Here is a 21,019-nt window from a genome sequence, read left to right as displayed (position 1 = left end):
CCGCCCCGCCCCGCCCCGCCCCGCCCCGCCCCGCCCCGCCCCGCCCCGCCCCGCCCCGCCCGAGCAGGCTCGAGTGAGCTGCCGGTGCCACCCATGGGCATCGGTGCGGGCAGCCTGGTGCAGAAGGCCATCATCGACAAGAATGCCCGTATCGGCAGAAGCTGTGTCATCGCCAACAGAGCCGGTGCGTTGCGTTTTTGCGTTTACGTTACACTTTGCACACATGCACTCTCTTTCCCTGTCTATGCATACGTTCGCATGTATGTATGTATGTATGTATGTACGTGGGTCTTCTGTATGATTTGGGGCTGTGAAAAGCAGGCTCTGTGTGTAAGTGTATGTATGTAAGTGTACGCACACACACATATGTACACCTGCATGTTTATGTACGCGCAGTGAAGCTCACTTTGTACGTGTTCCGGCGATAAGCTGATCGTGCAGACTATGCAGACTGTTCATGTGCTTACGTTTCATCGCAGAGCATGCACATGTTTGTGCAACATGCAACCCTCCACATGCACCCGAATACGAACTCGCGAATATTTTCCAATGAGGAAGCAGTATTAATATTCACCTGCTGTAGAGGGAACATATAGATTGCCTACGTTACTGCGAGCCAGGAGCCCCTGGAAAACCGCCGCAACACACACACACACACACGCACGCACACAACAACACCCTCCCCCTCTATTGTCGAATTTATCGGGCTCCCTCTGTCATGTGTCACGACGGCAACTTTCGTAGAAAAGTACCGATCGGCGGATGCAGATCCCGTGATATGCCTTACAGAATACAGCACCCTCTTCCTGATGCACGTACGTGTGTGCACACACACACATACATACACACATACACACATGCAGGTGTTTGGGAAGCCATGGATCGAGTGGGAGTGGGTATATGTGTACGGGAAGGCGTGCCCATCGTAACGAAGAGCGCCGTACTGTACGACGGTACAGAAGTTTGAGACCTGGTATTACGAGACTGATTGGCGAGTTGCAAGCAGGGAAGGAACGGAAAGGCAGCACCACCCGGCGCGATGGGGGGAGCGAACGATGTTGTGTTAAGTCAAGCATCGACCGCGCTTGTGTCATAAGTCAAGCACCGACCGCGGCGACCGGATTAAACAACGCTCGGCGTCTCTAATGACAGGACATCGGACACACTCATTCAAATGGAGGAAAAGAAAGAGAAGGGGGGAAAACGTAGTTGCACCAAGCATGTGCTGCCGGTGTCCAAAGCTCGCGCGAAACTGCCACTAGTGAGTTCTAAGCGGCGGTCTCCTAAAAACAGGGTTCCCCGAGGGAGCCATCGCAGGACAATATCAGGCACACGCAGCGCAACCAGTGGGGGCAAGTTGGCCCCAAGTTGCCTCCGCATGAGATAGCGTTGCGTCACCGCCAGGCCATGTGGTGGTTGTACATGTCGGTAATAAGAGAAGTGCGCGGCTAGATAGGCACGTAGCCTGCGTCGGGATACAGCTAAAGTAGTAGCGCCGGTTGGTTATGTGTGTGTGTGCTTTTGGTTGAGCCTTGGGTAAGGGCTAGGTACGAATGCACGCACACGCCGAGGATGTGGACCGGCCACGTTTAAGGGGCCGTGGACGTCCGTCGCTGGTGTTCTTTAGTTCATCGTCAGGTGGATTGAGAGGTGTATTTACCCACCTAACCTGGCTGGCTGGCTGGATGTTGGATCTGGCCGGCTATCCGAATCTATATCTGTCGATTTTCAGGCTTCCAATCAGGCGGCAGAGAGGAGCATCAGACAATAGTTAGCAAGCGTATCGCTTGGAAAATGGCATTAGTGCATATCAGTGGGTGTTGTCTGGTATACGCCTTGCGGCACGTTGCGGCCAGGGGTGGAAGACCTTGAAGACGAGGTGTGTGGATGGGATGGAAGAGGGCACGTGGACATGTCAGGCGCCATGCCTGTCTGTCGGTTCGTCCGTCTGTCTGTCTGTTGGTCGGTGGCAGGTCGCTAGTTACGACATTGCACCATTAGTACCATTAGTACAGTAGGCAAGTTCGTTTAGGGAAGGTCGTTGGAAAATGTTTATCATTTGTTGTACCCTCCTCAGGAAGTGGCAAAATTTAGAGCTTTAACCAAGAAGTTAGACATGTTGTTGAAGTTTTCCTGTAAAGGTCTGTTTTTATTGTGGCCATTACGCCGACCTCGCCGACCGTCACCACTTCATCGCGCCGCGCCATTCACCAGTCACCCGGATCCCCGCTTTTGCATATACACACGCGCACGCAGACACAGACAAGCACCCACACAGATGCACCGATGCAGACAAACACTCAAAAAGCATATGCATCATTTGAACACACGCAGAACGCGATAACCCTTAGTCTATCTTTCTATGTAGTTTTGCACCCGTCTGCAGGACCTGCATGACCTGCATTCCACTGCCAAGCCACACCCATATGCAAAATCCAGAAAGCCACCATTCAAATACCTGCAATCCTAGAAACTACACCATCGTCCGAGAGAGACACCGCCGTCCGGCCCGGCCCCCCGTCCCAGCGAAGAAGGGTCTAGGGCCAGGGACTTGAAAACCTATAGCCACCGCAGGACATACATACGTACATAGAGCACCAATTCGGCAACTGAGGGACGGAACTGGACGGGGCGAAACGGATCTGGTCCAACTACACCAGTGCGCCGACGGCCACCGCCTTCGGCGCCGCCGTCGCTGTAGTCGTCGTCGCCGCCGCCGCCGCTTGTGTCCCGGCTGCGAGTGCCGCCGCAAGCGCGCTAGCGCTGGCTGCCGCCGCCGCTGCCGCCGCTGCGGCGGTGGCCGCCGCCGGCTTGGTTGCCAGTATTGCCTCCAGCGAGCTCCTCAACCGTTCGAATGCTGCGGTTGGCAGCTCCGCCCCAACTGCCTGCACTGCCTCCGCTCCCGCGGCACACCCCGCGGCACAGCAGTGCTGCAGGGAGGCCCCTCGCAAGTAAGCCGACAAGAAACCCGCCGTGAAGAAGTCGCCTGTGTGCGCATGCCGGGCGGGAGGGGAGGAGGGAGGGGATAGAGGAGAGAGAGGACAGAGAGGAGAGAGAGGGAAGAGAGGAGAGAGAGTCGGTAACTTCTGCCGTTCTTCCTTCCCTCCTCCTCCCTCCTCCCTCCTCACGCCCTCGCCGCCCCCAGACGCCCCCAGACGCCGGCAGCTGTTCCGTTTCGATTTTTTTCAACTGATTCCCCCCTCCTCCCCCCTTTTCCACCCCTTGGCGCAGCTTCACTCGTTCGTGGTTTCCCCCTTTTCCCCCTTTCCCCGGGTGAACTTTAACTCACCCGCGCCAATGGTATCCACGACGCTAACCCGGCACGCAGGCGACGCGCCCTCCTCGCCGTCCGCCCCGCGCGCCACACAGCCCCGCGCCCCGAGACTGGTCACGGCCACACGCGCTCGGCCGCCCGAGGGGGACAGCAGGAAGCGCTGCGCCGCCGCCACACACGCCTCCGGGTCGGTTTCAGATCCAGGGGGGCCTAGAGCCAGAACCTGGCATAACGTGATGGCCTCCTCTTCGTTGGCAAATATGAGATCCACCAGACCGTCCTGATGATGGCACACAGGAAGACGGGAGGTGATGGGGGGAAAGACGAATCACGAACCAGGTGATGGGGGGGGCGTCATAGCACATATCAAATACCTTAGAAAGAAAAGATCACAAATACAAATACCACAGAAAGGATGGCACAGAAACGTAGCACAGGAAAAGGAGCAAACGACGGAGAAGATTGGGGGGAGGACAGGCATGCAGCGGGCGGGCGGGAGTTGGGATGGACGGAGGACAGGCATGCAGCGGAGGCCACGCGCATCCTCACACAGCCATTTCCGCGTCCCCTACCGTACCGTACCGTACTGTACGATGTGTAGTACATGACAGTAGTAACTTGTAGCAAGTCAAGGGGGCCTCATATTACAATCGAACACAAACACCCCGATGCATACCATCTGGAAAGGCCTTTTTCAACGCCGTATTCACATTCCATGCATGTCCACACGACTGCAAAATTGCATGGCAATTCCCACCCCTGTCCAGCTTAAGGGTTCCCAGCCTCCCACACCAAATGCCCACCTCTAGCAGCGCGAGTAGTGCATCCTTGCAATTCCGCACCAGTTCAAACGAGGCCAGGTCGATGGACACCAGTGCTCCCTGCTGCCGAGCCGCTGACATCATTTCGCGAGCTAGCTGGGGGTTGCGCGGGGACGGAACGTGGCGGTGCGCGGGTTTAGGAGGGAGCGCTGCGGGGTCCCCGATGGGGGGAGAGAAAACAGGGGGGAGGCGGAGGAGGGGACGGGGGGAAAGACGAACCACGAACGAGTGAAGCTGCTGCCAGGGCAAGAGTGTACCAGACGTAAAACTGACCAAAAGGCGTTCTTGAAGATGCGGCGACCTCGGGACGACGTAGTGAAGAAGATGTCGGAAAACTACCTACCTAGCCGCCAAAACTAAAATAAGCGCAGAAGAAAAGCAGTAATGCCAAGCCGTTAAGAAGGAGACGGGGGGAGAGGGAGGCGGACGGGGGACGAAGACCTGTGCCAATGTTGATTGTCAAAGGTTATCGCCGTTGTTGTTGTTATCCAGCTCCGGTCATTCGCGCAGGTTTGAGCTGCGGATAATATGTCGTACAACAGTAACCCCTTCCCTGTACCGCAACTGCCCCCGGGCCGCCTCCGCCACCCACATTTCCACCCAGTTTCCCTGCCACCATGTGCGGCCCGGAACCACCTAGCCCCATCGGGGCCCCCTGGACCATCTGCCCGCTGCCACTGCCACCGTCTGAATCGATGGGGCGGTTTCTTCTGCTTCCCCCCGTACCTGTAACCGTCTATAAACCTCGTCCACCGCACCTCTCCTCAGGAGTACTCTTTTCCCCCTTCCCCCAACTACCCATCCACCCATACATACATACATACATACATACATACATACATACATACATACATACATACATACATACATACATACATACAACTCCCCGTCCATCCATCCATCCATCACCTGTGGTCGGTACAGGCAGTAGCCCTCCGCATGCAGCAGCCTGCACCCCGCCCCCCAGTCGGCCGGCAGCTGGGCGGCGGACCTGAGCTCCAGGGAGGCCCCCAGGCAGGTGCGCATGGTGCGCTGACCGTCAGGGGTCACCAGGCACAGCGCAGTGGCACTGGGGGGGCTGCTACTGCTACTGCTACCGCTGTGGGGGATCTCCTGGCGAAGGGTGGGGTGGGGTGGGATGCGGTGTAAAGGGGTGAGGGGGTTAAATACACGCAGAACGGAGGAGGGAGGCATACGAATCGGGCAGACGTCCGGAGCCGCCGGGGTGAGGTGGAGTGAATTCGTAAATGAAAAGAAAAGCCGGAGAGTATGAAGAGTGGGATTCGGAGGAGGGGTTTGGGATTGGATGAGGGCGAGGAGAGGGGTACGGATGCAGGGATGGTCAGGTGGTCAGGTGGTGAAGGGGAATACGAGCCGGTTGTGGACCCGGTTGCGTTTTCCCTCTCCTACCTGCCTAACCACACCTGTACTAGTGCATCTGTTTCCGCGATGCTTCACCCAGCCCGTCTTTTGCCGCGCCGACAGCCGCGTACACGTACATACATACGTGCATACATACGTGTATGCGCCAGAAGTCCCCCCCCTTCCGTGAATCCCTCTTTCCTCCCCCCCCCCTCCCCCGCTTCCGTAACGTGGGGAAGTACGTACTCGCTCTAACTCTCCCCTCCCTCCCTCCCTCCCTCCCTCCCTCCCTTCCCCCCGTCCCTCACCAGCAGCAGGGGCTCCACCCCCTGGGCTGTCAGCTTGCGGCGGTACTCAGCCCCCGTCTCATCCCTGCCCACCATGCCCACGAAGCGACACTGCACAGCGCCACTGGCCCCCGAGATGTTGGCAATGCCTTTGACCACATTGGCCGCGCTGCCACCGGGGATCCTGCTCCAGGGAGGTCAGGGGAGAGGGAGGTCAGGGGAACACGGCCGAAGAACATGTGGGTATAGGTAGGCGGGTAGGGTGCGGGCAGGTTGCGGCCGGCGCGCAAGACAAGGCAACAGCACACCGCAAGGTATCATGCGACATCAATGTGGGTATGCAGGTGAGGGTGTGTGTGTGCGAGGTGTAAAGGAAGAAAGAAAGAAAGAAGGATGTGAGAAAAAAGGGAAGAAGGAAGGGAGAGGGGCAGGGCAGTTCAATAGAGGGCGTTGGAATGGCCGTGGAGCACTGGTCGCCCCAGGTCGCCAGCTCGTTGCTAGGAGCGTACGCTGTACTGCGATGCTGTGATTGCGGCAATGGCTGTACTATTAGCACAAGCGGCTTGTTGGAATGTGGGTCGCAAGAATACAGGGCCAGTGGTGAGGTTCGGCCAAGCTGTCAAGCCACGCATGTGCCACACGACGGCCCTCGCCTTTCCACTCACCGAACGAGTTCACTCTGTGTGCTGGCATCAGCAAGCAGCTGCTCCATTGTGTCCGGCGGGACTGGAAGGCAGCCGCCGGGTTCAGCGGTCAACGTTGCGAGCCATTCCGCTGACACATTGGCAAGGATGTCCATGACAGGGTCGCCGAGCCCCACCACAACGGGGACATCAAACGTAGAGGGTTTCAGCTCGGCAACCATTTCTGCTTGTTTTGAGGCGCGACACACAATGGAGTTGGAACCCGCACGGTTAAGTCGGAAAGGTTGAGCTAGGTATGCGCTAAGTTGCTGCCGATCGACTATGCCTGTGTGCCTCTCCAAATTTAAATTAAGTAACGTAAGTTCCACTTGTCGTGGAGCCTGGCACAGCGTGTGGCAGCGTTGCCGACGCTTACAACGTGCGGGAAGTGAAAACGTGAGAGGCCGAGCTCCGAAATAGGGTACGACAGAGTTCATGTTGTTAGCCTTGTGTCTAAAGGCTATGTTGCTGCTTGAGGCCGCTGCGGCATATGAAGCATGTGCTGACTCACCCCCATGCTCAGGATCCAGACGACAGAAGCTTGCATGGTTTCTTCTACAAGAAAATGTAAAGTTGCAACAACATACAGCTAGAAAACAAAAATGGATCACTTGTTGAGATCATCGTCGCAATCTTGCAGTTGCAGTGGTCGCGAATACATGCAAGCCCACCGTTCTCACGTCTGGCTGCCAAACAAATGTAAACCATTGTGTGCTGAGCGCAAAAACTATAATAGGCAATTACGCCGTCAGAGCGATCGAAGGTGCTTGCGCTTGTGTTGCGGCAGCCAATCACCACGTCAACAAGGCAGCGGCGCACCTAACGGCAACGACGAGGAATCTTCGGAAACAAGGGCTAAAGCTCGTATAATCTCATCTCTTGTGACATATGGGCTGTCGGGCACACTGGCGGTTCTCGGGGCGGCGCTCGCACGAATAGACCTTTTTGGACAGTTTAAATGGTGAGCAGCAATTCCCAAGATTTACCCCTCTGGCGAACGGGTCTGCTCGCCAAGGCCTACTAGGGAAAAGCCTGGGTTTCGGTTCCAATCATTTCGCGCAGGGAATAGCAATAAAACCCGCAGTGGGGCGTTGCCCTCCTTAACTCCACACCGCAACCCACATTACACCATGCAACAACACCCCTCTCGCAAAATGGCGCAATCCCGTCCTGTACAAGCAGGAGGTTTACGCAGATGCCGGAAATGCTGCCAGCAGAATAACCCACATCACACACCAGCACCTCCCCAGGGCCCTCACACCGCCATTTCGACCTGTGTTTCTCGCACCCGTGTTTCCCTGCACCACTACCATTCTGAGTACGTTGACCCACAAACCTAACTCCCATAACACCGAGCTGCATGCAGACCCATATCACAAAACACACCCGCGCAATACCCATTCTGATTCTCAGTCCCCATGTTTCCATAACCTTGTAAAAGCTTTCCCCTAATCAAAAATCCATCGGATATACACTACCGTACACCCCGTCCTTGCTTGTACAATCTTGAGACTCTGCAGTATCGTCGCGCGCCTCATATCATTATCAATGCCCACCCTTCACAACTCCCCCTAATTCGCAAGCACGTTCTATAACAGGGGCCCCCTTTCAGCTCACTTATCAGGGTTCTTTCTCTTCCTTCACTTTATTTACCCCACGATTTTTACTCCACTTCCTGTACTCCACTTCCTGTACTCCACTTCCTTTACCCACGTCTAGCCGCATTTCGTTCATACTTCACATGTCAGGTCGCCCTGTCCTCTCGACTCTGTGCTTTCCATATAATATCCCCTCTTCAAAGCTCCCGCTGTTAAGGAATCCCCTCCAACCCCAACACCACCAACCCCAACACCGCGACCGCAGGCTCTCCACGGACGATTTGGTCCTAGGGCTGACGTCCTCCTCCGCCCTGGTCGCCCTGGAGGCGCTGCTGCTGGCACCTCCCTACGACCGGCTGCTGGCAGGGGGGAACAAGCGGGAAACCGGATCCGGGACGAGCAGTACGGAGCTGGGCGGTGTCCGGAAGGCGGGTGCTGTGGGGCTGCAGCTGCGTACGGCACAGGTGGGGGAGCTGCTGTCAGCGGATTCGGTGGCGGCTGCTCTGGTGCTACAGCAGGCGTGCTTGGTGGCTGCACAGGCGGGTGTGGGCTGCACAGGCGGGTTCAAGGGGGGGAGAGGTTCAACGGTTCGGACACGACGGCTACTCTACACGGCTTTCATCCGGGCTGTGAGCTTCGGCGACGCGCCTAAACACCTCCTCCTGCCTAACCTATAGGTGGAACAGAGCTGATTCGTAGCGAGATTGATTGAGGTGTCGATTTTCCTTCCTGTAGGTGGTTCGCCGGCCTGGTCTGACGCGCACGTCCCCCTTCCTAGAGTACGGGCTAGTACTGCTAAGGGAGGCCTCCAAGGAGCTCCTGCAGCGGGGCCTGATGTTTACATTCCTAGCAGCCTGGCTGGCGGATCGGACTTTCGAAGCCGGCGCGGATGACACGTTTGTGATCCCGTCGCTGGTGGTCATGACGCCGCAATATGATGCAGTGGGATTTGCGACGGCGGGTGTGGCCTCCGCAGCGGCGACAGCGGGAATAGAGGTTTACGTTACGGACGCTGCACGCTACGTGACGGCGGTGCTGCTGACGGCGTCGGTGATGCCCTTGGTGGCGAATGAGGCGGAGGCCATGCGGGTGGGTGTAGCGAGCAACTTGGCGCTGATCATGGTGGAACAACCGCTCCCGGCGGAGGCGGAGGCGGAGGAGCGGCGGCGGAAGCGGAGACAGCAGCAGGGGAAGCAGGTGGCAGAGGTTGCAGACGTGGAGGAGGCGGTGACGGAGGTGTACGATGAGGATCTGGATTCGAAGGAGACGGAGGCGATGCTGCGAGAGTACCGCCTGTATGACGCATTGGGCAGGTTAGGAAGCTGGGGTGCCATGCGGGGTTGGTTATGGAGTGGTTGGGGAGTTGTGGTTTCTGCATGGGGGTCAGCAGGGTGGTGGGGAGCTGGCATGGGGTTGCTCTGAAGACAAGGCCTTGGCATTGGAAAGGCATTGCTTGTTTGTATGTATAAGGAGAGAATGGGAAAACGACAAAAGAGAGCTGGAAGAGCCACTGACTGCCAAGAGAGTTTGAAGACAACTGGTGCTTCCCGTCAGGGCAGTAAGTGACAACAAAGCTTCTCAGTCTGCGCAGCAGTCAAACCGAAGTACCGGTGAAAGTGTACCAGCGCCTCGCTTAGCCGCTTTTTCCCACACAGAGCGAAGGAACAAAATTTTGAAACCCAGAATCGTCCCCGCTACGCTCACGCGTTCACCCCTCCTTTGCGCATCCTCACACTCCTTCACTCGAGTTGTGCAGGTGCACCTCTACAGGTCCTCCCCGTCTCACCTACGCCCTCACCCTGCTGCGCGGTTTGCTGCGGTTCGGAGCCCCCAACCTGGTGCGTCCCGAACTCCCTCCACGGCCGGTCCTCGGTCTTCTAAGTTCCTCACTGCTGCCTGTCTGCCTTCGTGTCTGGCCCAGGCATCTGCCAACAATGTGGTTCAGGAAGACCGTCGTGGAAATCCTACGTGCAGAGGCGTGCTGCGGCTGCTGCTGTGAAGAAAGGCTGAAGTGGCGGCGGTCCCCTGCTGCTGCTCACGTTTACCGCGAATACGCCTTTCCTTGGAACATTCGCCGTGGCATTGCAGGGGCTCATATGCTTTTTTCCCTGTGTGCATCTTTTTTCTTCCTGACCGCTTGTTGACCACCTTCCACCTTTGCTGAACTGCAGACGTTTGCGCTCACGGGGAACCTTGCCGCCTCTTTCCTGGCATCTGCTGTACCGCAGCTGCTGCTGCTGGGGTACGTGCTGCGTGGACCCATGGTTCTGCTGGAACGGCCTGCAGGGCAGAAGCAACTGCAGCAGCAGTCGGAGCGACCAGGAAGCTCTAGATAGGCGTTGGAAGTCGGCGAACCTAAGCTGCGCCCCTTAAGGATGTGGGTATAAGTTCCCAAGGGGGCGGTGCGACAGATCTTTGTAAGACATTTTGGCTGCTTTTGTACAGGCAGCTGGCTTGCGTGCTATGTCTTATTATGTCGCTGATTTAATTTCAATTCATTGGTTGATGACTTGAGGATAGCCAAAAAGGCCTAGGCAATTACAAGATTTGATGTTATACGTGCAGAGTTTTCATCGGTGATGTAGCTTAGGTAATTCCCCGTTTCTATTTATGCGCAGACGTTTAAACTAATCAAATCCTTTTCCCTTGACTTCGCATGCCCCGTGGAAGCTGCCATACACGGTAGATTGCATTTCTTGTAATTGCTGCCCGGTAATTTTGTACGAATCCTCAAATACGCCTTATCGGAAAGAAATTAAGTGTGCATGAAAATATAGGAAATGGTACGACACAGCCATGTCCATCCAGTGTTACAAACCCTTGCAGTGCGCCCACCACACCACGTGCAGCGGCGCTGCAATACCAAGCCTCGCTAGAGCGACACCGGTCGACACCAGATAAACTTCCACCGCAGCGCTGTGACCTCTCCCCTCGCAGAATTTGTGGCCGCCGTTTAGGAGACGAGGGTCGAGGCGGTCGACGACTCGTACCTCCAGTTAGGCGGCAGCTTGCGGACACGCTTGTAGTAGCGAGCCAGGCGGTGGATACGGCTCTCCACCTACGGGTGCATACATAGTTTATACCACCGTGCCACAGTCTTAACAATCCCAGCACCACCTTTCCCATGTGTTCTGATGACCAGTGTTACCAGCCCTCCTCCTTAATCGAAAGGGGCTTATATCCAAGTCGATAACTTTTTGCAAGTTTACAACCGACCCCAGCAACAAGCCCATTTTAACCTTACTGTTAGTTAGACCCCAGGGTAACATCCCGCGGACCAAACGTAGGGAACGTAAGCTTACAAACTCTGACGCCGCACCCAAGGTCCCGCTAAGCATCCAACGTTACGGAACCAACAGCTTTGCCAAAGCCATGACCCGGACCTAACCCTACCCAGGCATAGTGTCGCTCACCAGAATGAGGCGGAACTTGCCATCCTTGTCCTTCCGGTTGCGCTCCAGATGCTTGCGGATAGACACTGCGTACATAATGGCGAAGCGTCAGCAACCGCACGTGGCGGAACCGAACGCTTGCCGGGCGCATGCGCCCTCTTGGTTCGGGGCTGACTACGGCAGCTGGGGAGCTCACCAGCCTTCTTAATCAGGAAGTACAGGTCCTCCGGAATCTCAGGGGCCAGGCCAGAACCCTTAAGAATCCTCAGAACCTTGCTGCCAGTCACAGTCGAGACCAGCGGCACGCCGTGCTGGTCACGCAGAATGATGCCGATTTGCGAAGGGGTCATGCCTTTCCTGGCGAACTTGCAAATCATGTCCTGCACCTCGGCAGACGTGGTCTTGCACCATCTGGAAAGGTTAAAAGGGCGACGCGAAATTAGGAAGGCGACACATGAGGCGCCGCAAAAGGAAACGCTGGCGGCTAGCTTAGAATGCCCTACAGATACTTACGAGGGCGGAGACCTCTTGTATGGAATGGCAGAGGACGACTTGCCTACAATGAAAGACGGTTAAGTGCTGTGCCAGTAAAAGAAATGTTTTGCGGCGCGAGGCAGCTTCTCACCCTTGCCGCTGCTGTGCATGCGACCCATGGTGGCGCGTCGTTCAATATACGCCCGCTCAGCGGTTCGCAGGAAAGAGAGAGACAATCCTGAGCTGCGTTAGTTTTGTCAGAGGCGCCCTGCGGGCCTTACAAAGCCCGTACATTTTGTCCATGCTCTCATTCAGGTTGGCTCTGATGGTTTGTGTACTTTTCCTATCGAGCTAGCGTACATGTAAGAATTCCAGGCGTAGTGGCGCTGCAACTTTGCACGCATCATATTTCGAGAAAATCTTCTGTTGCCATCATGGCTCCTCCAACACCTAACGCAGCTCCGCAAGCAGGTCGCTTTCAGCACCCGTGGCTGACCCCTCTGCCTCCGGGACGCGCTCGTGTCTATGATATTATGTACAAGTCGGTCACAACTTTGCTGGTAGCTTTTTCCGCTTATGGATTCTACGAGGTTAGCCGCGGGACCTACTACGTGATGCACTCGAACCGCATGCGCAAGCAACAGGATGCGGAGCAGGTAAGCTGCATCATGATGACTGACGTTTGAGGAGGTTGACATCCAGGGTTACGCAACGTCTCTCAGTAGCACAGCCAGTTAAGATTTTGTTGTTATCTATGGATCTTCTTTGGATGTTATTAGCTGCAATAAATCAACCACACAAGATATCAATATACAGTGCTTGCCTCGCCTTCCTTCCCTCTCGTCTGTGACCCCATGTAGGTGACTGAAGCTAGCCAGTGAGCATACACGGCCTTAGCTTTTTACTGCTGCATAGGCTAGGAAGGTTTGTCATCTGTCGTCAGCGACTATCGCAGTATCGGCAGCCTATACACCTATATACCAGAGCCTATAAGCTGGCGCTGCCAGGAGGCATATTAGCATATTTAGATATAGCCCGTTTATCAATTGTAAGCATCCACAGCTTCGTGCTTGGAGCAACTGGCTTCATCCACCACACATCGTGTTGTGGTCGCAAAGGTTGCACGGGCAGCGTGCTGTGTACTGTACTGGCGCCGCGCATCTACGGGTTGAGACCCGCCAGCAGCCTTTGTAGCAGGCTGCTGGAAAGGTGTCGCCGAGGTTTATGGCGTCCTTTAGCGGGGCGGTGGCCGCAGCGGCAGTCTCGGGCGTGCTCTACTCCCAGCATGCCTCGCTGTTGCACCGAGGTGCGCTCTGGTTAACATGCAAGGCGCCCACAGGGGGGCACTACAGTGCGACCTGTGGCGGCAGCTGCAGTCCCTGTCGCCGGCTACCTGCTGTAGCCTCCTCGTCTTCAACTGGAAACAGTGGCAGTGGGGCCTCCAGCAATATCGTAACTGCCAGCACTGCGACGGTGGTAGCACCATATTCTAGCGTCACCTCCGTACCGTGGAAGGTGCAGTGGCAACTCCAAAGTTCTGTAGAGGTTAATCTGAGTTTAGCTAACAGCAACAATGCCGGCACAAAATCTGGCAGTGGCGACACGACGCAGCAGCAGTCGCAGCAGCAGCAACCCCAAAATCAGCAAATTTCCTGGACGCCCTTCAACCGCGCTGACAGCGTGCGGCTCGCGGCGCTTGAGGCGTCAGGTTGGGGCCAGGAGCTTTTCGATGCCCGCTTTGCCGATTTGACAGCTGTGCTTCCGGACCTGCCACGGGTGCTGTCATCCTTGCTGCCGGCACAGCTGCTGGCGGCCATGTCGGATACACATGCGACAGCCGCGAAGGTGATTTTGCTCAAAGCTGCGCTGCCTTCGACCAACGTCGGCATGTTGTTACTTCTGCACCCTCCATTCCTGGACCCTGCCTACGGTGCGGAGCGTTTGCTGGCGGGCGTGGAGCACGCCAGCCGTGTGCTGGGCGGGGCGGCGGTGGCGGAGGAGGTAATCCAATGGTATCCGCCATTGATGGATCCGACGGTACTTGACGCGAGCGTGGCGCAGCTGAGGCGGCTAGTTCCGCATCTGGCTCGTAATTGCCTACCAGCGTCGGGACGGGGAATGGGGCCATATGGTGGAAGGGAAGGGTCGGGAGAAGGTGACGCGCGGCAGCTAGTGCACTTGCTGGGCATTGTAATGCAGCGGGATGGGATGGGTCTGAAGGGACCAGATGATGATAGCGGCGGCTCGTTGTGGTGGGGGTGTTCGTGAAAAGGGCGAAGCAGGAGCGCGCGGGAGCCGCATGTTTGCTGAGGTTGGTGGAGATTATGCATGACATGGCACATCGCAAAATGCGACGGACATAGGAAAATTTAGTCGCCCCCTTGATTGTCGGCGCAGCGGATGTAGAGAGAACTTGTGCACGTGTCGGAAAACCCTGGTAGGTAGAGTTCTACATTGTAAAATATGGCGTTGGTCTACGCGAGACAGGGTTCACCAAGGACTCTTCGCTGCTGCAAAAGGATCCTGCAGTGAAGAATATTGTCGCAGAGTGTCATCGCAACACCTGTAACCAAACGAAGCCCTTGAACTTCGGTTGTGGAGAACGGGTTTGCTGTGGCGTGCTGTGAGGCTGGTGCAAAGGTGCTTACTGCGTATGAGTGAATGGATTGTCCTGACTTTGCTCCAATGAGGCAGAAGAATGTAGAGCGGGGGAGTGGGCTCATAACCTTACGCATGCACGTACCTGGGTTGCGCACCCCACTTGTTGTACATATAAAATCCAATCGCGTTGCATGCGATAAGTTCCGCAGCAGATGTGGAGAGAGAAGTTAGGATGATGCAGCCTGAGTCCTACGCTATAAGCTGGAGCCGCTGGAGCCAGCGCATGAAATTACGGTGACAACCAATGCACAACATCCCTTTCGTGACCAAAGTTGTTGTTCACAAATGTCAGCTCTTCTCGCGTTGAATTGTTTATTGGTTACGAGCGCCTGTGAATCGGCGTAACAGAAGACATTCTCCCGGACAGAATGGCGACGAAGCAGTCCATCAGCATTTACCGTCAGCTCATACGCACAGTGCATAAAAGTAAGCTTTAGCCACGGATCTAAATGCTTTGATCAAGTTTGCTTCTTATGCTTTGTGCACCTGCAGCCTTTGCGGGCGACCCACCCGCGATATCGGCAGCACGCAAGGAGCTGAAGAACGCCTTTCTGGTACGTTTCACTGTCACCTGTGCTGACTCTTTGTGTATGTGCTTACCCCCCAGTCCTTGTTGGCCATTTCAAAGCTTCAACCTTGCATACCGGGAATGACGCTTCGCGTAGCGTTTTGAACACATTGCGTACATGCGCAACCCGTTGAGTTGCGTACGTCCTAAACCGTTGTGGACGTCTTGAACCTCGGCGTGCTACCACAACATCGCCACGTTCTTGGTCGTCTGCAGGTGAACCGTGACCTTACCGATCAGCGCCAGATCAACTCGAAGCTAGCAGAAGCCTTGGAGGCCAACGATTTCCTGCGCGAAAATGTCATTCAGGCGGTCAAGAAAGACTGCGGATCGTACGGTAGGTACGAGCGCATGTAACCACACTAAAAACGATTTACCGTCCATGGCCCCCCCCGGCTTTTACGGACACCCCCGCACTCGTGCGGAACTTGTAACTTTTCTGCTGGGCCCCATGTCTACCCGCGCCCTCGCTGGGAGCATCCCTGCTCAATCCCTAAAAATCTCCTCTTTTCCATTCTTTCCTTTCGCTCATCACTTTCCTTCCCGCGCGCAATGATCCGACGGCCCCTCAACTCTAAACACTCCAATCAATCCATTACGATGTAGAGATTTCCCCGGAGAAGGCGGCGCAGCTGAGGACACTGGACCCCGAAGCCCGGAGGCCAGGACCCATGCAGGGATAAGGCAGTGTTTGCGGGCGCCTGTTTTCATGGGTCACAGCAGGCAGAAGCCCTCTGACGATATATATATGGCTAGCAAGAGGTGGCTAGCAAATTTGGATGGGCTTTCGGAGTTCGGATTTCCAAGGACCCAAGATGGGGTCACACGGTGCCCTTCGATGTGGGGCGAACGCGATTGCATTTGGAAGGGAGGGACGGTGGCGTATTGTACGGCGCTGACAAGCATGCACGTTTGACTGCACACTTCTCTGTAAGTGGAGGTATTAGATGAACAGAGCCTCGAGGAGGAGTCGCGGGGGATGGGCGGATGGTACGTTATTGAATACATGTGTACGTGAGCGTACTTGGAAAGAACAGTGGCAGTAGCGGATAAACAGTGTGATGACGTGTTTCCGGCCCTAAGAGAACTCTGCTGACGTGCGTCTCAGGTTAGTTGTATGTATGTATGCATGTACGTACATATGTATGTATGTGTATTATTACATCCGGTTCCTGCCGGTACATGAGGGCCTCATGTAACCGGATATCGTGACGCTTTGAGGCGTACAATTATGGGTACGACAGTGCAGGCCGTACACGTACATCCCTCGTTTTCACGCTCCACGCAGCAACCGCCTCACAGAGAGGCTCCGGGAACCCCGGTAGGCGCATGCAGCTATGAATGAGCGCATGGTCAGGGCGCCTCATGATGTGATTTTTCTTCATTTTTCATGATTTTCCATTACCAAAAACACCAGAACCAATACAAGGGCCGATGTGGAGTGAGATAAAGTGTGATGAGATATGCTAACCGCCTTAGCTGCATCTTTGTCCTGCAAGCCATCCGAATAACAGCAGCACAAAGACATCAGAACACAGAACATTCCGAGCAGACCTGCTTGCTGAGATTCCGAGCAGACCCGCTAGTTGATATTATTGCTATATGTCGAGACGCAAAAAGATTACGCACCATCCAGCTTAGCACAGGAAAAGGACATGCAAAAAATTCGTCGTACATTGCTCTCTGTGCGGACAGCGCTCCGGTGCAATGTACGGCACCTTCGTTCTGTAGAAGGAGCGAAAGAAAGCTAAACCCGGGAAACCGAACCGAAAAAAAACGAATGTATGCACGAACTATTGGCTTTGGAATCAGCGCGTGGCAGACAAACAGACAGATAAACACACATACAAACACAGACAAAAAAACCTGAAGGCCCATATACATGAATCCCATATCGTAGGTTCCTCACTACCACGCGGAATAGGTTTAGAGAAATCCTTTGCAACGTAAGCCGGCCAGCCGACAGCGCGATTGGCCACAGAAAGATAATTATAACCCCTTGTGGGCTCAGACAAAAGGAAGAGCTGCTGTACTCTTGAAGATAGCTTCTACCTTTCAAATTTGCTACTACTCTCAAGGGCATAGCAAGCGGCAAGCGTCCGACCATGGTTTACCATGCTCTATTAGCTTATACGACATTAGGCTTATACGACAATACATACGGCTTTACTTGTTTCTCGACTTTCAGGGCTTCACGAAAGCTCAAAGCGTCACACGTGTTGCACAGACCGGGAAACTTGGCGACTTGGCAACCGGCGCGAAGAGAGCACGGTAACACCGTCATGCCGCAACAAACAACCATAACCAGGCGACATCACCGCGCACGCCCCTCCTCGTCCTCCGCTATCATCGCCTCTTTCTGTTCCACTCCAGCCCATTATACCGCCGCCTCCGCCTCCGCCTCCGCCTCTGCAGCCTTCGTCGCCGTCGCCGTCGCCGTCGCCGTCGGCGGCGGCAGCAGGTCATTAGTGAACATCGCCGCCACGTCCACCACATCCCTGGGAATGCGCTCCCCCACGTCTCCCGCCCGCAACCCGTCCAGGGTAGTGGCGGTCTCCGCCTGGGGGTTGCGGCTCTGCACCTTGGTGGTGAGCAGTCCGGACTCCGACAGCCAGTCCACGAAGGAGCTCCAGACGGCGGGGCTCATGAGGCCCCAGCGGCCCGAACCGTCCAGGAGGTGGCTGGAGAGGTAGGCCTGTAGGGGGGTAGGGTGAGGAGAACGAGGTGCGCAAATAGGTAGACGTGGAATCATCGTTTATGTATTAGTGATGATGTGTTGGTGGTGATGTGTTGGTGACGATGTGTTGGTGATGTGGTGATGTGGTGGTGATGTGGTGGTGATGTGGTGGTGATGTGGTGGTGATGTGGTGGTGATGTGGTGGTGATGTGGTGGTGATGTGGTGATGATGTGGTGATGATGTGGTGATGATGTGGTGATGATGTGGTGATGATGATGACGCAGAAGTCAACAATATGTAATGTAATGTAACGACGCAAATAAACGGGAAACATAGCTTAGCTTAGCTTAGCTTAGGTTAGCTTAGCATAGCAAGACATGGCATACATAGCATAGCACAGCACACATTCACCTGCCACATCCTACTTGCGGTTCAGCTCTGCAAAGCACACATACATACATACATACACACACAGCTAGGAAGTTCCCTAGCAATCCCCAGCAACGTCTCCCTTGCTAACCCTTCGCGGCTCATTTCATTTGGAACACCTGCCGCCCACCTGCGACTCCCGGACCAGTTCGGGGTCCAGGGGCTTGGGAAGTGGCGAGGTGGAGTGCTCTTCCGCCACAGCCGCCAGCATCACCTCCGCCGCCTCGCCAGGGTTGGCCGCAGCCCACTCGTAGGCGCGAGCTGTGGCGGCCAGGAAGGCGCGAACCACCTCGGGGCGATCACTGCGATGACCGAGCAGCAGCCCCCGTGCCAGTCACGGTCCCAGTCAAGGGAAGGGACGGAAAGGGCAACACAAAAAACAACACCTTCAGCCGTAGTGACACACAGAAATTTACAGCTCCCGAAAAAACCCTAAAACCTAAAAACCGTTGCTATCAGCCCCCAGCAGTGCCTTCGGGTTTCACCAAAGGTTCCGGTGCGCCCAATTCCTTTTCCAGGGACACGCATGTGCCTCCTCCTTCTCATAACATTTCGCAGCCTCGCAACAAAATCCGTCAACACGTCAACACGTCAAGGAGCTTCCCAAGCACGCAGGAGACCACACACACACCCAAACACAGGGGGTTCTCAAACCCGTCTCGGCATCCCGAAAGTGATGATGTAGTACAAGTGCCGTACCGGATGGTGTCCGGATGTGTCACCAGCAGTGGGCTGTAACCGTACGGCACCTTGTACTGCTCCAATCCAAATGCATGGATCTCCACGCCTCGTTGCTTGGCTTCGATGGCCTCCTGCAGTAAAACATGAGCACATGCAGATCCACACACGGTGCAATTGTGCGCGCGTATGTATGTATGATGTGTGGGACAGGGGGGCATATCTTCACCCGTGGCAGCTACCCAGCGAAACCCTGCCTTCCCCGGTATTTCGGGGCACCCTCATCTAGTCACCCTAGTCAACTTCTCAGTGGATCGCTCAGGTTCCGCACCCACCACCGGCATCCAACGGAATCTGCCGGATCGACGGCGGCTCAACTCCATTCCTGGTCAGCTCACAGATCTACTTTATCCCAGGTCACCACCGTCCATCGACTAGGGGCACTTTACCCTCCACCATCGGAAGGATTTTCGACCCTGACAGGTCTCAATCCCGGGATCTCCCGGGGGCAATGGTCCGTGCCTTACCAGCAGTGCCTAACCTAGTATGTGTGTATGTATGTACGTTTGTGTCTGTACATTTTATGTATTGCTGTGAAAAAAGCCCGTTGGGGAATAAATTCCATTCCATTACGCCAAAGACTCCGTTGCTCACCAACTGCCAACCTCCAACCGTCGACGCCCTATGAACTCCCGCGCACATTCCCATCGCACGGGCAGCCGGCACTCACCCAGCCCATGAACACCCACGTGGCGTCAGCCTCCCCCTGCCAGCGGGAGAAAAATGAGGACCGGCGATGCAAGTGAGGGGTAAGGTTGAAGCGAGATTAACGGGAGGGTCAGGGCAAGGGTTAGAGCAGCGGGGGAAACGGAGCACCTTGAGTAGCGTCTCCCAAATCCCCAACATGGGCGGTGTGATCTCCTTGAAGTCACCCGCGCCGCCGTCATTGCGGATCAGCTGCTGTACGATGCGGCCCTCGAAACGGGCGCCGTACGAGGCGTACGTTTTGCCGTCCAGCTGAGCAGGGCGGGTGATGCCGCTGGAGGCTAGGGTGACAATAGCTGACGTGGAATCCTGTCCAGGGAGACGGGCATGGGGGGAAGAAGCGGGGAGAAGGGGGGAGAATCATGCAAGAAGCAGAAGGCCAATTGCAGGAGCTGTTCAAAGCACCCACTGCTGGAGTCCAAGGGAGGGGAAGGGAGGGAAGAGAGGGGCAAGAAATTAAAAACGGCGTGAAAACGCAGAGGGGCCTGTGAGGAGGCGCGCCGATTGAGAGAGAGGGCAAAGTACAAGCGCCATAATATTTGGCAAAAGCGGCAGGAAATGAACTGCACGTGCGCGCGGAAATGGTGTCAAATGCAGATGTCCACAAATCCAGGCAGTATGGCGGATCAGGGCATGCGGAAGAGGGGAAGAGGGGGGGCAACTGTAGGCGGAGGAGCGCCTCGAAGCCGCCGGATGGTCGTGTCGATGGGGCATACCTGAAGCAGCGCTGCCACTGCAACTAATTTGGGCTTTGCGCCCGGCGCATCGCCCCATGTGTGCGCTGAGATTACGCTTTCGGATGGCGTTACGCAAAACATACACGACCCGTCTGCCACACGCGAAGCAGGAGTTGCCTTGTAGTCGTCAATATGGGGGCTTACGACCTTGATGTCGAGCCCCGCTTCGGCGTACCAACCCTTGTGCTTGGCGATGTAAAAGCCGGCATGGTTGGTGTTCGGCGTCCAGTCGAGGGCAACGCTCACAGTTACTGGAATTGTCATCGTAGATTATGTGTTGTGGCAGTGCCGCAATCTACGCAATGCATTGCCTGCGTGAAAGGCGTGCAGCTGCGCAAGTATAACATGGTGGACGTGCTCGTACAGGGGTACAGCAAGTGAGTTGGTGCCTGGATTCGTACACAAAACTCAACCCGTGCTCTAAATCTGTTTCCTGTGATGTTTTGGTATGTCGCCGAAGGGCCTTGCTAGGCCATTACCAGCAAGGCTTTGACGCACTATGATCTCTGCCTGTTAGCTTGTGTCCCTAATGATCAAGGATAACATGTTTAATCAGTGATTAGAATCTTTGTTATAATTTGGTTCGTTAGGTTTTAACCCTGGTAACAGCGC

At 55.6% G+C, this 21,019-nt stretch overlaps 6 protein-coding genes across 6 annotated transcripts in view; 3 read left to right on the top strand and 3 right to left on the bottom strand.

Moving 5' to 3' along the window:
* Positions 1 to 186, top strand: part of VOLCADRAFT_30971 (uncharacterized protein) — a gene marked incomplete at both ends in the record, with an annotated part of 9,373 nt that extends 9,187 nt beyond the window's left edge. The window contains one exon of the mRNA XM_002956898.1: positions 68 to 186. Within this exon, the coding sequence (XP_002956944.1) occupies positions 68 to 186 (119 nt within the window). The remainder of the gene's footprint in view (positions 1 to 67) is intronic.
* A 2,465-nt stretch (positions 187 to 2,651) lies between these two features.
* Positions 2,652 to 6,609, bottom strand: VOLCADRAFT_119562 (uncharacterized protein; the record flags this gene model as incomplete). The annotated part of the gene is made up of 6 exons (XM_002956858.1): positions 2,652 to 2,986; positions 3,290 to 3,554; positions 4,078 to 4,191; positions 5,005 to 5,208; positions 5,766 to 5,928; positions 6,410 to 6,609. The coding sequence occupies 6 exons, from the start codon at positions 6,607 to 6,609 to the stop codon at positions 2,652 to 2,654; spliced, it is 1,281 nt and encodes a 426-aa protein (XP_002956904.1).
* A 420-nt stretch (positions 6,610 to 7,029) lies between these two features.
* Positions 7,030 to 10,738, top strand: VOLCADRAFT_107464 (uncharacterized protein; the record flags this gene model as incomplete). The annotated part of the gene is made up of 5 exons (XM_002956897.1): positions 7,030 to 7,388; positions 8,291 to 8,564; positions 8,761 to 9,338; positions 9,782 to 9,863; positions 10,197 to 10,738. The coding sequence occupies 5 exons, from the start codon at positions 7,030 to 7,032 to the stop codon at positions 10,359 to 10,361; spliced, it is 1,458 nt and encodes a 485-aa protein (XP_002956943.1). The 3' UTR covers positions 10,362 to 10,738.
* A 30-nt stretch (positions 10,739 to 10,768) lies between these two features.
* On the bottom strand, positions 10,769 to 12,109 carry rps13 (component of cytosolic 80S ribosome and 40S small subunit). Its single transcript, XM_002956857.1, has 5 exons — positions 12,043 to 12,109; positions 11,931 to 11,973; positions 11,614 to 11,828; positions 11,439 to 11,503; positions 10,769 to 11,083 (listed from the first exon to the last, which is right to left on the bottom strand). Exons 1-5 carry the CDS (start codon positions 12,068 to 12,070, stop codon positions 10,979 to 10,981), a joined length of 456 nt encoding a protein of 151 aa, XP_002956903.1. The 5' UTR covers positions 12,071 to 12,109; the 3' UTR covers positions 10,769 to 10,978.
* Positions 12,110 to 12,226: 117 nt separating this feature from the next.
* On the top strand, positions 12,227 to 15,477 carry VOLCADRAFT_121584 (uncharacterized protein; the record flags this gene model as incomplete). The annotated part of the gene is made up of 5 exons (XM_002956896.1): positions 12,227 to 12,547; positions 12,752 to 12,768; positions 13,319 to 14,046; positions 15,045 to 15,106; positions 15,337 to 15,477. The coding sequence occupies exons 1-5, from the start codon at positions 12,326 to 12,328 to the stop codon at positions 15,475 to 15,477; spliced, it is 1,170 nt and encodes a 389-aa protein (XP_002956942.1). The 5' UTR covers positions 12,227 to 12,325.
* A 1,319-nt stretch (positions 15,478 to 16,796) lies between these two features.
* On the bottom strand, positions 16,797 to 20,695 carry VOLCADRAFT_110035 (uncharacterized protein). The gene is made up of 6 exons (XM_002956856.1): positions 20,387 to 20,695; positions 19,782 to 19,979; positions 19,636 to 19,671; positions 18,927 to 19,039; positions 18,358 to 18,529; positions 16,797 to 17,815 (listed from the first exon to the last, which is right to left on the bottom strand). Exons 1-6 carry the CDS (start codon positions 20,669 to 20,671, stop codon positions 17,498 to 17,500), a joined length of 1,122 nt encoding a protein of 373 aa, XP_002956902.1. The 5' UTR covers positions 20,672 to 20,695; the 3' UTR covers positions 16,797 to 17,497.
* Positions 20,696 to 21,019: the final 324 nt, after the last annotated feature.

Source organism: Volvox carteri (assembly GCF_000143455.1).
Source record: "Volvox carteri f. nagariensis unplaced genomic scaffold VOLCAscaffold_66, whole genome shotgun sequence".
In the NCBI taxonomy this organism is placed as follows: domain Eukaryota; kingdom Viridiplantae; phylum Chlorophyta; class Chlorophyceae; order Chlamydomonadales; family Volvocaceae; genus Volvox; species Volvox carteri.
The sequence above is the reverse complement of the archived record's forward strand: the minus strand, read 5'-3'. Positions and strand labels throughout refer to the sequence as shown.

Coding starts and splice junctions, on each gene's coding strand:
- VOLCADRAFT_110035 (XM_002956856.1), bottom strand. CDS start 20,671: ATGACAATTCCAGTAACTGTGAGCGTTGCCCTCGACTGGACGCCGAAC. Junction 19,040..19,635: donor CGTGGGTGTTCATGGGCTGG/GTGAGTGCCGGC, acceptor GTTTTACTGCAG/GAGGCCATCGAAGCCAAGCA. Junction 18,530..18,926: donor ACACATCCGGACACCATCCG/GTACGGCACTTG, acceptor CGGTCATCGCAG/TGATCGCCCCGAGGTGGTTC.
- rps13 (XM_002956857.1), bottom strand. CDS start 12,070: ATGGGTCGCATGCACAGCAGCGGCAAGG. Junction 11,504..11,613: donor CTTCCTGATTAAGAAGGCTG/GTGAGCTCCCCA, acceptor TTATGTACGCAG/TGTCTATCCGCAAGCATCTG. Junction 11,084..11,438: donor GCAAGTTCCGCCTCATTCTG/GTGAGCGACACT, acceptor ATGCACCCGTAG/GTGGAGAGCCGTATCCACCG.